At 40.2% G+C, this 15,374-nt stretch overlaps 1 protein-coding gene across 2 annotated transcripts in view; it reads right to left on the bottom strand.

Moving 5' to 3' along the window:
* Positions 1–3,100: 3,100 nt before the first annotated feature.
* The window catches only part of GTF2H1 (general transcription factor IIH subunit 1), a 38,340-nt gene continuing 26,066 nt past the window's right edge, over positions 3,101–15,374 (bottom strand). For both annotated transcript variants that reach the window (XM_035012418.1, XM_035012419.1), the window contains 4 exons: positions 11,463–11,553; positions 10,882–10,997; positions 9,141–9,233; positions 3,101–4,045 (listed from right to left, as the gene is read on the bottom strand). In XM_035012418.1, the coding sequence (XP_034868309.1) occupies positions 3,959–4,045; positions 9,141–9,233; positions 10,882–10,997; positions 11,463–11,553 (387 nt within the window). In that variant the 3' untranslated portion in view covers positions 3,101–3,958. The remainder of the gene's footprint in view (positions 4,046–9,140; positions 9,234–10,881; positions 10,998–11,462; positions 11,554–15,374) is intronic.

Raw genomic sequence — 15,374 nt, 5'->3', positions numbered from 1 at the left:
TTAAATTTAAGCCAGGATTTATCTTCTTCAGTCCATTCCTAGTATCAGTCATCCCAATAAACAAAGCAAGTTGCTAGGTGGCCAGAGAGAGTGTTTCTCAGGTTGTACTTAGTGGATTATTGGGGGGGGCAGTGAGAGGAGCTGGATCTGAGGCTCTACCTCAACAGGTGCAATTCCACGTTTGTCCCATGTATTAGGAACTCTATGAAAGACGATGGAAACAGGATCCTTTGGTTTCAAAGCTGGAATTCTAAAGTCTTTTCAGTGACTTTAATATCCCCAAGCAAGAACACAGACTGCAAACTGAGGCTGACCACCCCTGAGCCAGGTTCTAGGCAATGCCCCAACTCTGGACAGTTTAAGAGCTAAAAATAACGAAGATTCCCTTGGCCTCAGGAACTGGGAGAACAGCTGAGTCTTCAAGAAGCTAAACTGGGAAAAGGGCAGAGGTAACACACTGAGGAATCCTGTGCAAGTCTTGACACTGGAAACAGCAAATCTAAGTTTAAAACAGGCAGCTTTCCATCCCAGGGCCACTGCTGGCTCCAGATGGTATATATACTGACTGGAAATCACTTTCTGGATTAAACTCCCTCCCCACCCCCAGAGGAGTAGGCTACATTTCTATTGCTAGTACAGATGTAAGAGCATTCTTTAGTTTTCCAAACTGAAGTGGGCATCACAACATAGCTATTCATTTTGTAGTGTTTAAGTCCAAAGCAGACTAGCACTACTTTCTGCTTCTTTCCACGAGAAACTCATTCTCCTAAGACAGGATGTGCGTTTTTTTTTTCTTTTAAATTAAGATTTTACTTGGCAGGGAGAGACACAGCAAGAGAGGGAACACAAGCAGGGGGAGTGGGAGAGGAAGAAGCAGGCTTCCCGCCCGAGGAGGGAGCCCGATGTGGTGTTTGATCCCAGGACCCTGGGATCATGACCCATGCCAAAGGCAGAGGCTTAATGACTGAACCACCCAGGCGCCCCTAGGATGTGCTTTCATTATTACATTCTGCAGCCCTCTAGGCTAATGGGACCCATTAGTCAGACTAACTCTATACTGTGATTTGATATAAAAGCAACACAGAATAGAATCAGAGATAGGAAAACTAGCTGGGGCGCCTGGGTGGCTGTCAGTTAAGCATCTGCCTTCCGCTCAGGTCCTGATTCCGGGACCGATCGCATCAGGCTCCCTGCTCAGCAATGAGTCTGCTTCTCTCTCTCCCTCTGCCTACTTGTGTTTGTTCTTTCTCTATCTCAATCTCTCATATAAACAAATAAAATCTTAAAAAAAAAACAAAACTAGCGAATGGAGGCGCGAGTTGGGGAATAAAAGCTTCCAACTTCACAAGGATCTTACCCGAAGGGACTGCAAAACTTAGCAGTTTGGGGTAAATCCCAGCTTTGCGACTTACTGGCTATGTGAATCTGGGTAAATCACTTAACATCTAAACCATTTCTAATTTGTAAAATTATCTGTTGAACCTACCCACTTTACTGGTTATTGTGAGAATGAAGTTAGTCCTGTGAGACTTGGTCACATACCTTAAGAATGTCTTTACTCATCCCCTCCTATTTACCAGAACTCCACTTTAATTTGGACCTAGTTTCCAGTCTGGATTGTTCCAAAAGCCTTTTAGGGGTTTGGCCTTCCTAACTGCCAGACTTTTTATCAAAACCAACCAACCAACCAACCCTCATAAAAACAACTTCCTCAAAATTATCTGACATAACCCATGCCTAAAGGGTAAGGTCTCAATTTCTTACCTTGGCATACAAAGCCATTCACAACCTGAATTACACTGATTTTCTCAGTCATTTACTTGTCATTCCCAACCCTCCAATCTAACACACTGGGGTCTTTTTCCAAGCCCTCGCACCTTCATCATGCTTTTCCCTCTTCAACCTGCAAGGCTTAGCTAAAATATTACCTCTTTAGTAAAGCCTACCCAGTTCCCCAAAATGATTTCTTTCTTCAGTCTCCATGATCAGATCTCCATACACTGATCACTTAATCTTTAACAGAGCACTTGTTTACACCTGCCTTTCCCAACAGACATACTCTTCTACCTACTCCATTGCTACTGCTTAGAGTAGCTGTAGGATAAGACACTTGAAGAGCACTTTGTACAACAGTAAGGTGTAAGAGATTACACTATTCCTCTACTGATCTAAAGGAGAAATGGGAAGACTGAAGCCCCTTTTCTTTTTACCAGTTCAAAGTTTTGGCCTGTTGTAGCCATTATATGAAAGATGATCAGGGGGCGCCTGGGTGGCTCAGTTGGTTAAGCGACTGCCTTCGGCTCAGGTCATGATCCTGGAGTCCCTGGATCGAGTCCCGCATTGGGCTCCCTGCTCGGCGGGGAGCCTGCTTCTCCCTCTGACCCTCCCCCCTCTCATGTGCTCTCTCTCATTCTCTCTCTCTCAAATAAATAAAACCTTTAAAAAAAAAAAAAAAAAGAAAGATGATCAGGGTTTTCAGTTATGCAATCAATCAGTCACAAGGATGGAAGGTATAGCATATGCAATATGGTCAATGGTACTGTAATAAATGGTGATAGATGGTAGCTACACTTGTGAACACACAGCATAACATGTAGAGCTGCTGAATCACGATGTTGTATACCTGAAACGCAGATAACATCGTATGTCAACTATACTTCAATAAAAAAATTTTAAGAAAAAAAAGGAACGACAACCAGCTTGTACAACGGCTTTAAAAAAGAGTGAGTGGCCCACCCAAGTAAATATAACACATGAGAAACCACAAGATGTCTTAACAGTTAAAAGAGTATGTATAAAAAGTTTTACTTTTTTCTGTAATTTTTAATATAAGACATCTATAAAGTTTTAGATAAACAGTGAATTTGATCCTGTTAGGAACAAAATATGGCATAATTCCAGAAACAAGAAAGTACCTTTTTTTTTTTTTTTTTTGCATTTAGGCTTTTCAGTCACTATGCAATGACTATCGATTCGCCAAGGACAGTAACAGTCAGATACTGGAGAAAAGGAGATATGAGAAACATCTTTTATTTTTTTCTAAAGAGGTGAAAATAAGTAAGATTTCTTATATTTTTCACTCGTAAGATTTTTTAAACTCTTAAAAATGCAATTTCCTCTTTTCAAAGCACATGCCATCTTAAAAAAAAAAAATCTTAGCAATGTACATTTGCACTCAAAGAAAAACATGCAGCGCCATTGTCTTCTGACAAAATTCTGCATAAAAAAACCCCACGCAACTTTCTGCAAATATGTTCCCTCTTAATCATTTAGGGACTCCAAACCACAAACATTCAGTGCAACATTTATTGTTTCTTATTTCCGTAGGAAACACAGGACCAATGATGTCTTCTGACTATAACTGTTTCCTGATGGTTGAGCAACAGTCTCCTTCTGCTTTACTTTAAAGTACTCTCAACTTGCTGATGTAAGGTACAACTAGAATTCAGTACAGCTTGAGGATCCAAGTGGAGGATGGAGGAGAAATACTTAAGGTGTACCCTGTGCCATAAACTTAGGAAAAAAATTTACAAAGAAAAAAAAAACCTCAGATTTTATCAATGCACCCTTTTAAAAAGTTTTTTTTTTAAATTTCTGAAAGCAGCTTAATGTGAATCAAAAGCAGTTCCTGAGTAACTGCAGTAAACAGTGTCTCTTTAAAATATATATGTGTATATGTATATATGTGTATATACACGTATACATATATATATATATACCTGCAACTTAGCTCATTTTGGTTCTGCCTTAATTTACCTCCCCAGCTTTGAGTTTAGTCACAGTTCCTTTCCTTTCAGTTCACAATGTGCAAGTACAACAGCACCAGCTCCGAGAGCTGGCATGGGGCAGATGTTTGTCACTTCTGGGTGATCATTGGCATGTCTCAGGCCAGGTTTCCAGAGTCACTGCAGGTCACAGTTCTCTTAATTTCACAGAGCCTGCAAGAGCCACAGATACTTCACGTTTTCTTCATCAGACGCCGCGACTGCCACTTGTGGAGCTTGTTGTAGGCCGTCTGCAGCATCTCTTCAATGTGACTTACCAACTGAAAAACAGAGCCAGACACTTAAGCAATAACTGGGCAAAGACTGGGGAAGCTAATGCTTCTGATCCAGATCTGGCACATACTTCAGAGTGCAGTTTCCAGAGTGCAGTTTCCAAGCTCAGTTGTATTACCCCTGTGAGGAAACCTGTAAACCCTCTGTGAAGGTATTTTCAGACACAATTTGTATAAAAGGTAAGAGACGGTGGGACAGCGGCTGGAAATTCGCCTGTTCTGTCTGGGTTGGAGTGTCTTCCCTGTCATTAACCAGCAATAGGACAACATGGAAGTTGAAATTGGGCTCTAGGCCTCAGTTTCTTCTGTCAAACGAAGGAGGTGTACTAAACTGATGATTTCTAGATTTAAACATTAGTCTGTCAACTAAGGCCAGTATGGTGGCATCAACATTTTACAGAACTTGTGAAAAAATGCCTTACTCTCCTGAAGATTCTTTTTTTTTTTTTAAAGATTTTATTTATTTATTTGAGAGAGAGAGAGCACATGAGAGGGGGGAGGGTCAGAGGGAGAAGCAGACTCCCTGCTGAGCAAGGAGCCCGATATGGGACTCGATCCCGGGACTCCAGGATCATGACCTGAGCTGAAGGCAGTCGCTTAACCAACTGAGCCACCCAGGCGCCCTCTCCTGAAGATTCTGATGTAGCAGGTCTGGGATGAGATCTGGAATCTCTAATGTTCAAAAGCTCCTGTAGCTAATTCTGCTGCATAGCCAATCTTGTGAAGCACTTTCCTAAATTTTTATTTTATTTTATTATTTTTTAAATTTATTTATTTGACAGAGAGACACAGCAAGAGATGGAACACAAGCAGGGGGAGTGGGAGAGGGAGAAGCAGGCTTCCTGCTGAGCAGGGAGCCCGATGTGGGGCTCAATCCCAGGACCCCAGGACCCCTCATGACCTGAGCTGAAGGCAGACACTTAACGACTGAGCCACCCAGGCGCCTCCCCGCCCCTTTTAAAAGATTTTATTTAGCAGTTTCCTAAGTTTTTAATAGAGTTTTCCAGCTCCAATGTTATGGAATTTCAATTTAACTCAGTAGATTAAAGAAAATCTAAATGGTGTTAATGCTTCACATAAGTACTATGTTATACCTTAGGTAAGGACTACATATCTTGAGTAGCAAAGGATTTTACTCTTGTCATGGATATAACTAGCAGTCAATAGGAACACAATGATCTAAGTTGCTAATGACTCCTAGAGGAGAATGTCTTCAGAGTATGTTTCTTCGGAGATGGACAGTGTTTATGTGGTTGAAGTACAGTCTTATAAAGTCTGCAAGTCAGTTCTGGCAGTATGTGGTTAGGGACAGAAAGTCCTAAATCCTTTTAGCATGTCAATGCCTTAGATCCAGCCTGAGATAGAATTAAAAAAACAAAACAAAACACTCTTATTTACCCCATCTGTTACCATTATTGGGGGATGGGGTATTATGTTATTTAGTTCTGTCTGGAAAGTATATAAAAATCATTTATTTTGCTTGATGGGCACAGTGGCTCCATAGTACCAATTAGAAGAGATGAAGGTCGTATCCTTGTGTCAGGTGGTACAGGAATACCTTGCTTTATTATGCAACATTGTATCGTGCTTTTCAGTGTATTTTTTTTTTTTTTTTTTTACAAACTGAAGGTTTGTGACAACACTGCACTGATCAAGTCTATCAGTGCCATTTTCTCAGCAGCATTTGCTCATTCTGTGTCACATTTGGTAATTCTTGCAACATTTTAAACTTTTTCATTATTATATTGTTATGGTCACCTGTAACCAGTGTGACTTTGATGTTTCTGCCATTGCTCTGGGGCACCACAAATCATGCCTGTAAGACGGTGAACTTAATCGATAACTGTGTTCTGACTGCTCCACTAACTGGCTGTTTCCCCCGTCTCTCCCTCGCCTCAGGATTCCCCATTCGCTGACACACAATATTGAAACTAGGCCAATAACCCTACAATGGCCTTTAAGTGTCCAAGTGAAAGGAAGAGTCACACATCTCACACTTTAAATCAAAAGCTAGACATGATGAAGCTTAGTGAGGAAGGTGTGTTGAAAGCTGAGACAGGCTGAAAGCTAAGCTTCCCTGTGCCAGTTAGCCAAGTTGTGAATGCAAAGGAAAAGTTCTTGAAAAAAACTGTTATTCCAGTGAACATATGAATGAATGGTAAGAAAGCAAAACAGCCTTATTGCTGATAGGAAGTTTTAGTGGTCTGGATAGAAGCCCACATCAGCCACAACATTCCCTTTAGCCAAAGACTAATGTAGAGGAAGGCCCTAACTCTCCTCAGTTCTATGAAGGCTGAGAGAAGTGAAGAAGCTGCAGAAGAAAAGTCCGAAGCCAGCAGAAGTTGAGTCACGAGGTTTAAGGAAAGAAGCAGTGTCCATAATAGAAAAGTGCAAGGTGAAGCAGCAAGTGCTGATGTATAAGGTGTGGCGAGTTATCCAGAAGATCTAGCTAAGTTAATTAATGAAGGCAGTAGCTACACTAACCAACAGCTTTCCAATATAGACAAAACAGCCTTCTACTGGAAGATGCCATCTAGGACTTTCATAGCTAGAGAGAAGTCAATGCTAGGCTTCAAAACTTCAAAGGACAGGCTGATTCCTTTATTAGGAGCTAATGCAGTTGGTGACTTTAAGTTTTAGCCAATGCTCACCATTCAATTATCCTACGGCTGTTAAGAATTATGCTAAATCTCTTCCATCTGTGCTCTATAAATGGAACAAAACCTGGATGAAATAGCACATCTGTTTATAACATGGTTTAGTGAATATTAAGCCCACTATCGAGACCTACTTAGAAAGATTCCTTTCAAAATATTACTGCTCACTGACAATGCACCTGGTCACCCAAGAGCTCTGATGGAGATGGACAAGATGAATGTTGTTTTCATGCCTGTTAACCCAACATTCATTCTGTAGCCCATGAGTTAAGGAGTAATTTTGACTTCTAAGTCTTATTATTTAAGAAATACAATTCTCCTAAGGCTACAAATGCCATAGATAGGGATTCCTCTGAGGGATCTAGGCAAAGTAAAATGAAAACCTTCTGGAAAGGATTCACCATTCTAGGTGCCATTAAGCATATTCGTGATTCACTGGAAGAGGTCAAAATATCAACATTAACAGAATTTGGAAGAAGCGGATTCCAACCCTCATGGTTAATTTTGAATGGTTCAAGACTTCAGTGGAGGAAGTAACGGCAGGGTGGTGGAAAAAGCAAGAGAACTAGAATGAGAAGTGGAGCTTGAACGTGTGACTGAATGGCTGCCATCTCATAATAAAACTTGAAGGGATGAGTTGTTTCTCAGGGCTGAGCAAAGAAAGTAGTTTCTTGAGATGGAATCTACTCCTGGTAAAGATGCTGTGAAGACTGTTGAGAAATGACAACAGGGCATTTAGAATATTATATAAGCTTAGTTGGTAAAGCAGCAGCAGGGTTTGAGAGGACTGAGTCTGAAGAAGTCCTAATATGGATGAAATACTAACACACAGCATTGCATGCCACAAAGAAATTGTTCATGAAAGGAATAGTCAATTGATGCAGCAAACTTCACTGTTGTCTTATTTTAAGAAACTGCCACAGCCACCCCAACCTTCAGCAGCCACCAACACAGAGGTAAGACCCTTCACCAGCAAAAGATTATGACTCTCTGAAAACTCAGGTGGATAGCAATTTTAACCATATTTTTTAATTAAGGGACGTAGAAGAGTGACTCAGTCGGTTGTGTGTCTGCCTTTGGCTGAGGTTGTGATCTCGGGGTCCTGGGATCAAGCCCCGCATGGGGCTCCCTGCTTCTCCCTCTCCTCCCTGCTTGTGCTCTCTCTCACGCTCTCAAATAAATAAATAATCTTAAAAAAAAAAGATATACAATGTTTTTTAAGCTGTAATGTTACTGCAACACTTAACAGACTATAGGAGAGTATAAATCTTTTACATGCACTGGGAAACAGAAAAATTCATTTGAATCACTTTATTTTGCAGTGATCTGGAGCCAAACCTGCAACATCTTTGAGGTAATGCATGCACATGGCCTCAGAATCCATTTTACCACAGTGCTCCAGGCAGTTACAATCAAGAAGGCACATGAACTGAAACCTATGTGTTGTCCTTGCTCTCACGTAGGAAGGTATTTCAAGCTTCTTTCCTGATTGTTAAGTATTACTGTTATATTTTGAGAAAAACCACTTGGAACATTTAGGGAATAAACACCAAAAACCTTACTGGTGAAGAATTTTCAGCTTTCAATTGTAGAACTCCCCCTTTTGAGTAATCTACTTATTGAAATACTAAATGCAGACCATTAGGCAGCAACCATAAGGTTTACTGTTACAGAGGAGCAATTCTGCCTTTCTTTGCAGGGTTAGGTTTGTGCTTGCTCCTCAGGTTTTCAAAATAGTAATTTTTTAGGAACATACACATAGGTTCTAAATCTATAAAATAAAGTGTGGAGATGATTGGGGCACCTGGCTGGCTCAGTTGGTAGAGCATGCAACTCTTGATGTGGGGTTGAGTTCCATGGCCCCACCATGGAGACAGTGTTTTAAGTGAACAAACCAACCAACCCCATGGAGTTGATTATTATAAATGCTGGGGTTAGTTGTGGCCTGGAAGAGTGCGAAGGAGGGGTAGGCAACTTGATAGGGAATACTTATGGGTTCTGGTTTTGTTCCATTTCTTATGATGATTCGTGGGTACTTGTTTTATTGTTTTAAAAAGTGTTAGGTATTTTATACACTCTTCTGAACGTATGGTACATTTTGCATTTAAAAAATAGTACTCTGAGGGGCACCTGGCTGGCTTAGTTGGAAGAGCATGCCACTCTTGATCTCGGGTCATGAGTGAGAACTCCACACTCGGTGCACAGATTACCAAAAAAACCCCCAAAAAAACAAAACAAAAAAACCCCCACCCAAAACAAAACAAAAAAACCCCAAACAAAAAACCTAAAAGAAAATTATACTCTGAGCAACAGAAAAAAAATAAATCCCCCAAATGTATCTACTCATTCACATGAAAACAAAGTTAATTTCATCCTTTTGCAACACAGAGAAAGAAAATCAGGCCAAAGTCACATTGTTGCCTTACATTTGTGCTTAAATACTGTCTCCGGATTTTTTCTTGGAATGGGCAGAGCTTCGTAACTTGAAATCGTTCCAAATTACTTTTCATTTTTACTACCTACAAAAAATGATAGAAATAATAAATTACAGAGAAATTCCAAAGAACCTACAGGGAGCAAGAGAAAAACACACATAGGAAGGTTGCTTTTTTTTTTTTACTACATTAACTGGCTTCAGGCAGAGAAGCAAGATCTACCACCACTCAGTGATTCAGGAGCACTTTGGTTCATAATTCATATCCCTCTCAATATTTTTTGTGTATGTGTATAAATGCATTTATTATACGGTTTTAAAATTTCACTTAACGTGAACATCTTTCAGTCATTAAATACTTGCATAAGTCATCATTTAAAAATGGATGCACTGTATTTCAATGTATGCACTGTATTTCAATGTATGCATAGCAAATTTTTTTTTTTTTTTTTTTTTAAGATTTTTATTTATTTATTTGACAGAGATAGCGAAAGCAGGAACACAAGCAGGGGGAGTGGGAGAGGGAGAAGCAGGCTTCCCACTGAGCAGGGAACCCGACGCGAGGCTCGATCCCAGGACCCTGGGACCATGACCTGAGCCCAAGGCAGACGCTTAGCGACTGAGCCACCCAGGTGCCCCGCAAATGCTTCTTAATTAAACCTCTTCTGGTAGACAGGCCACTTCCACATTTTCTTTCAGAGACAGTGGTAGAGGAACATCTCTATTGCTAAATATTCTTAATTATTTCCTTAGGTTAAATTCCTAAACATTGAATTTCTGGGGCAAAGCATTTTTTAAAAAGGTAGTAAGAGTAATGGAAGAAAGGACTCTTAGCAACCCGGTCATCACTGATAATTTTAAATTTTCTGTTCTTTTAAAAACCACAGATTTAAAAAATACTCTTTCACTGTAGTTTTAAAGATAATTTATTTGAATACTAGTGTGTATGAAAATTTCCTTAGGTTTACTGAGCCAGCTTCATTCTTTAGTGAGGTGCCTGTTAAAAGTCTCTTGTCTATTATTTTTAATGGGGTATTTAACCTTTTCTCTTAAGGGTTGTTTAAAAGAGCAACCTATATACTTACACTATTATTACCAATACTATATTTTCCCATTTGTCAACTCTCCTTTAATTGGTTAAAAAGGTTTTAGTGTTATTAAACAGCTAGTGCTATATTTGTTGTCAATCTCAGTTTGAATTTCATTATCTCTAAAAAATATACCAAATAATTTTACTGATATAATTTTTTTGGGTCTCTGTTTTTAATTGCTCCTAATTGCTCCTAGTGGCTTACACCTAGACACAAGTTTTAAGATAAGTTACAGCATGGTCTGGATTTCAAGTTTCTTCATCTATAAAATGAGTTTCAATATCTACTCCATTAAGATGCTGTAGGCTTGGGCGCCTGGGTGGCTCAGTTGGTTAAGCGACTGCCTTTGGCTCAGGTCATGATCCTGGAGTCCTGGGATCAAGTCCCATATGGGGCCCCTGCTTGGCAAGGAGTCTGCTTCTCCCTCTGACCCTACCCCCTCTCATGCTCTCTCTCTCAAATAAATAAAAAATAAAAAATCTTAAAAAAAAAAAAAAGATGCTGTAGGCTTAAATTAATGTATGCAAGGAGCTATCCGAGTGTTTAGCACACAGTAAACACTCAATACAATTTTCTAATTTCAAAATAACAGTTCAAAGTCACACTACCACAGAGCTAGCTGTGTTTGGAATCAACTCTGACCTTTTCTTCTAGGAATGGCGTATTAACAGGAAAGCAGGACCAGAAGTGCCGTAGAAGTTCCCCAACAGCCACATAAAGATGTTTCAATTCAGACTGAATATCATTTGGCACCATCTCTGCAGAAGAAAGAACTGGATGAGTTTTCACATATGTACAATCTCTGAAACAACAACCACAGAATAAATCTGAACATGTGCACTTGGCCAATGCCAAACCAGGATGTGCTATCCTGAGATAAGTTAATGATTTTGTGACTAACAGGTCTTAATTTAAATTTTAATTCTCTGAGATTCTGGAGCAATTTTCAGGTTTCCCTTTATTCTAAGAGGTCGGAAAGTAAAAAAGAAAGTAAAAAACTAAGTATTTTAGTATGATATAGGGAGACTAACAATGTACTACTGTTTGTAATATTAAGATAATTATGAAATCTAAGCTCTTGTCTAAACAGATCTCAGGATCTGTGTGCATAAAAACACAAGTTCCAGAAATGCTCCAGAGAAAAAACAAACTAATTACTTTAGCATTGCTCCCAACTCGCTCTTTAGAGCTTACGTAAGTGAGAAAGTGGCCCCCGCACGTACGGTTTACGGCTTGCTGAGCGCCCCCCTGCATGAGTGCTCCTCCGGGTGACAGGGTTGTGATCGTACCACTGGCAGCACTACTTGAGAGAACCTGAAAAATGAAGACACACAAAGTGGTTTTCCTCTTCCTGCCATCTTTCTTACTTCCTGTTTCAGTTTTACAGCGTCCATCTTTATTCCTGCATCACAATACATAATTTACAGCAGCCAGAGTGAATGATTTCAGTGCACACACAAACAGAATACCTACCAGGCTTCCAGCAATACTAGGCAAGTCTCTAGATCTCAAAACTCACACTTCTGCCTAGTAGAGCCCTTTCTTAAGCACCAACTCAATTTGTGAACTCCTATCACTGAAGGTAAAACTGAGTTTAAGAAAACACGTAAAACAACATGTTAACAACATGTATACTTGCTGGCAGTTAGCGGAAAAAAAAAAAAACCCTCAGCAGAGCAGAAATAGATCATTTGTCATTTTTCCAAGGAAGTGAATATACCTAGCCAAAAGGGGAAAAAAAATACTCCCCACTAGATCAGTATCAACAGTTAGGAAAATAAGTGACCTATCTATTCAGTGACTGCCTAACAAGTGCCAGGCACTGTGGTTATAGAGGAACAAATCATTTGGCGAATAGCTCAAGTGCAGGGTTAGTATGTCTATGGCTTTTCAATGATGTTTTTATAAGTAGAAATCCATGTGTATATGGACTGGATGAGAACAAATTTTCAACTTGCTGTAAGAGTACAGGACATGACAACCATGAGTCAAGGGAACATGGGAACTCATGCTATTTCTATTTCCCTTTGTCAGAAATGTTATGATGTGTCAGAACCAGAAGCTTCAGTGATTGCTGAGTTTGCTGATTAGCTACGGGCTGCACTCAGGTATACACACCCAAGGACAGATAACTTCTTGGGCCTTCCTATCTCAATTCATGGGTCTCAGATATGAAATCATTTTTGGGATGCACAGTAGGTTTGGGGAAGAATTTAAGTATCTAAGATTGAACACAGCTTAAAAAAGTTAGGACGGTCTACTTGGGCCCAAGGGCCAGATGTTGGACAATTACATTCCAGAAAGAAATAATAGTCAAATAATCCCAAACTTATTATGTGTGCATATATATACATACATGTATTTCTCAGCTCTGCCCGTGGAAGGGACACTAACACCAGCAGCAAATGATACCCCAACAGAAACGAGTACACTGCACCCAGGTCTTGGTTTCTTTTCTTTCTTTCTTTCTTTTTTTTTTAAGGATTTATTTATTTATTCTACACAGAGAGAGAGAATCCGAGGCAGACTCCGTGCTGAGTGCAGAGCCTGATGCGGGGCTCGATCTCGCAACCCTGATACCATGATGCCAGCCAAGAGTGGGATGCTTAACCAACTGAGCCACCCAGGCACCCCCAGATCTTGGTTTCTACATCTACCCAGCACTAAAGAAGATTCTGTGGCTGGGGCAGAGAAAGCATAAGATGAACCCAGAACATCTATCTCACTGTTCCATAAAGTAAGGTACTCAAAAATTGATAAGGGCGCCTGGGTGGCTCAGTTGGTTGAGCGACTGCCTTCGGCTCAGGTCATGATCCTGGAGTCCCTGGATCGAGTCCCGCATTGGGCTCCCTGCTTGGCAGGGAGTCTGCTTCTCCCTCTGACCCTCCCCCCTCTCATGTGCTCTCTCTCATTCTCTCTCTCTCAAATAAATAAATAAATAAAATCTTTAAAAAAAAAAAATTGATGAAGCCATCGTCAGAAAGATACAGGAGCCAGCCTGAGGGGCCTGGGAAGGGTCTAATTGCAAAGACACATGGGTACATTTCTGGGGGGTGACAAAACTGCTTTTTTTACTTGATTGTGTCAATGGTTACACAACTGTGTATGTTTATTAAAATTTGCAGGAAACTTACGGTATGTATATCATACCTTGGTTTAACAAAAAAACAGCAACAGTTCATAACCCATAGAATAATGTAAGAACCCATGAATCCATTCTGATATAAATAAATACGTAAGAAGGAAAGGGAAGCTCTTCGTCTTGGCAAAGTGTCAAATGACAAATGTAGGAGGGATGATGGAATCAGAAAATCACCACTTGGGTCACTTGGGTGGCTCAGTCGGTTGGGCGTCCGACTCTTTGACTTCAGCTTAGGTCATGCTTTCTGGGTCGTGAGATCAAGCCCTGTGTCAGGCTCTGTGCTCCGTGTGGAGCCTGCTTAAGATTCTCTCCCTCTGCCCCTCCCATCGCTTGTGCACTTGCTCACTCTCTTGGAAAACAAAAAATAGATAACCATTTAACCACCACTACAGTAATAATTGTTTTTGGTAAGAATCATCACTGGATTCTAAAAAACTAATGGATAAAAGTTTGATAAGAAATATTTACAGTTTTTTGTTTTTTTTTTAAAGATTTATTTATTTGACAGAAACACAGCAAGAAAGGGAACACAAGCAGGGGGAGAGGGAGAGGGAGAAGCAGGCTTCCCCCTGAGCAGGGAACCCAATGCAGGGCTTGATCCCAGGACCCTGCTTGGGACCTGACCTGAGCCGAAGGCAGACGCCCAATGACGGAGCCACCCAGGTGCCTGAATATTTACATAGTCTTAAAGTATCTCCCAAGGTAACTTATTACAGGGCACCTAGGTGGCTCAGTTGGTTGAGCGACTGACTGCCTTCGGCTCAGGTCATGATCCTCGAGTCCCAGGATCGAGTCCCACATCGGGCTCCCTGCTCAGCAGGGAATCTGCTTCTCCCTCTGACCCTCTTCCCTCTAGTGCTCTCTATCTCTCATTCTCCCTCTCTCAAATAAATAAATAAAATCTTAAAAAAAAACAACAAAACTCATTACAAGGGGAAAAACAGTAACTTTTTGGTGGAGAAACCAGGTAGATACTACCTTACCCAAGTGATCAGAAGTTAGGAAAAATAAATACGCGCCTCCTGATATGATACACTGAGGGACACCTCACTGTGGTATTCCTGCCAAAAACGCCTAACATGAATCTAATCATGAAGAAACATTAGAGAAACTCAAATTGAGGGCATTTTACAAAAAACTGGCTTTTACTCAAATATCAAGATCATGAAAAACAAAGAAAGGTTGAAAAAATGATTCCATCTGAAAGGAGACTAAAAAGACATGAGAACTAAATGCAACTTATGAACCTGACTTAGATGCTGGACCAAAAAGAGTTTTCTTTGCTGTAAGGGACACCGATGGTACAACTGGTAAAATTTTTTAAGACCTAAAGGTTCGGTAATAATGCTCTCTATCAATGTTAACTTATCATTTCTGTAATTATACTGTGTTATTTATGAGAGTATCTTGTTTTAGGAAATACAAACTGAAATACTTCAGAGTTTCTACTCTCAAAATGGGCCAGAAAACTTTTTTTTTTCCAACTTTCTATAAATCTGAGTTTACTTCAAAATAAAAAGTAAAAAATAAGTTACAAATATGTGACAAGCACTACAAGACATGAATGAACTCTGCCTCAGGGTTTACAAAAACAGACACGCCCCCCACCCCAAACTTGTTACTGGGCATGTTGAGGATTGCTTTACAGAGACAATGAAATTTGAGCTGAGTTTTGGATAATTATTAGTTCCTCAGGGGCAGAAACAGGCTAAGGGCATTCTAAGAAGAGAGAAAGCCTGAGCCTTCTCTGTTTTCTAGGTAGTTTACCGTTTTAGGCTGGAGAGAAGACTCTTGATTATGTGTGGAAGGGAATGGTGAAGATATGGCTGGGACTGAAACTGAGATGTGGATTAGGGCCAGACCATAAAGGCTCTGGCTCACCAGACAAAGGCATTCAATTACTATTGCAATGAAAGGGGGCAGTAAAAATTTTAAGTTTTAAAACTTAAGTTTTAAAACAGTTTTAAGCTGCAGGGTGATAAGATTAAATTTA

The sequence above is a fragment of the Mirounga leonina genome, unplaced genomic scaffold, assembly GCF_011800145.1.
Source record: "Mirounga leonina isolate KUSES-001 unplaced genomic scaffold, KU_Mleo_1.0 Mir_166, whole genome shotgun sequence".
Classification (NCBI taxonomy): Eukaryota; Metazoa; Chordata; class Mammalia; order Carnivora; family Phocidae; genus Mirounga; species Mirounga leonina.
This window is presented reverse-complemented; position numbering and strand designations above follow the sequence as displayed.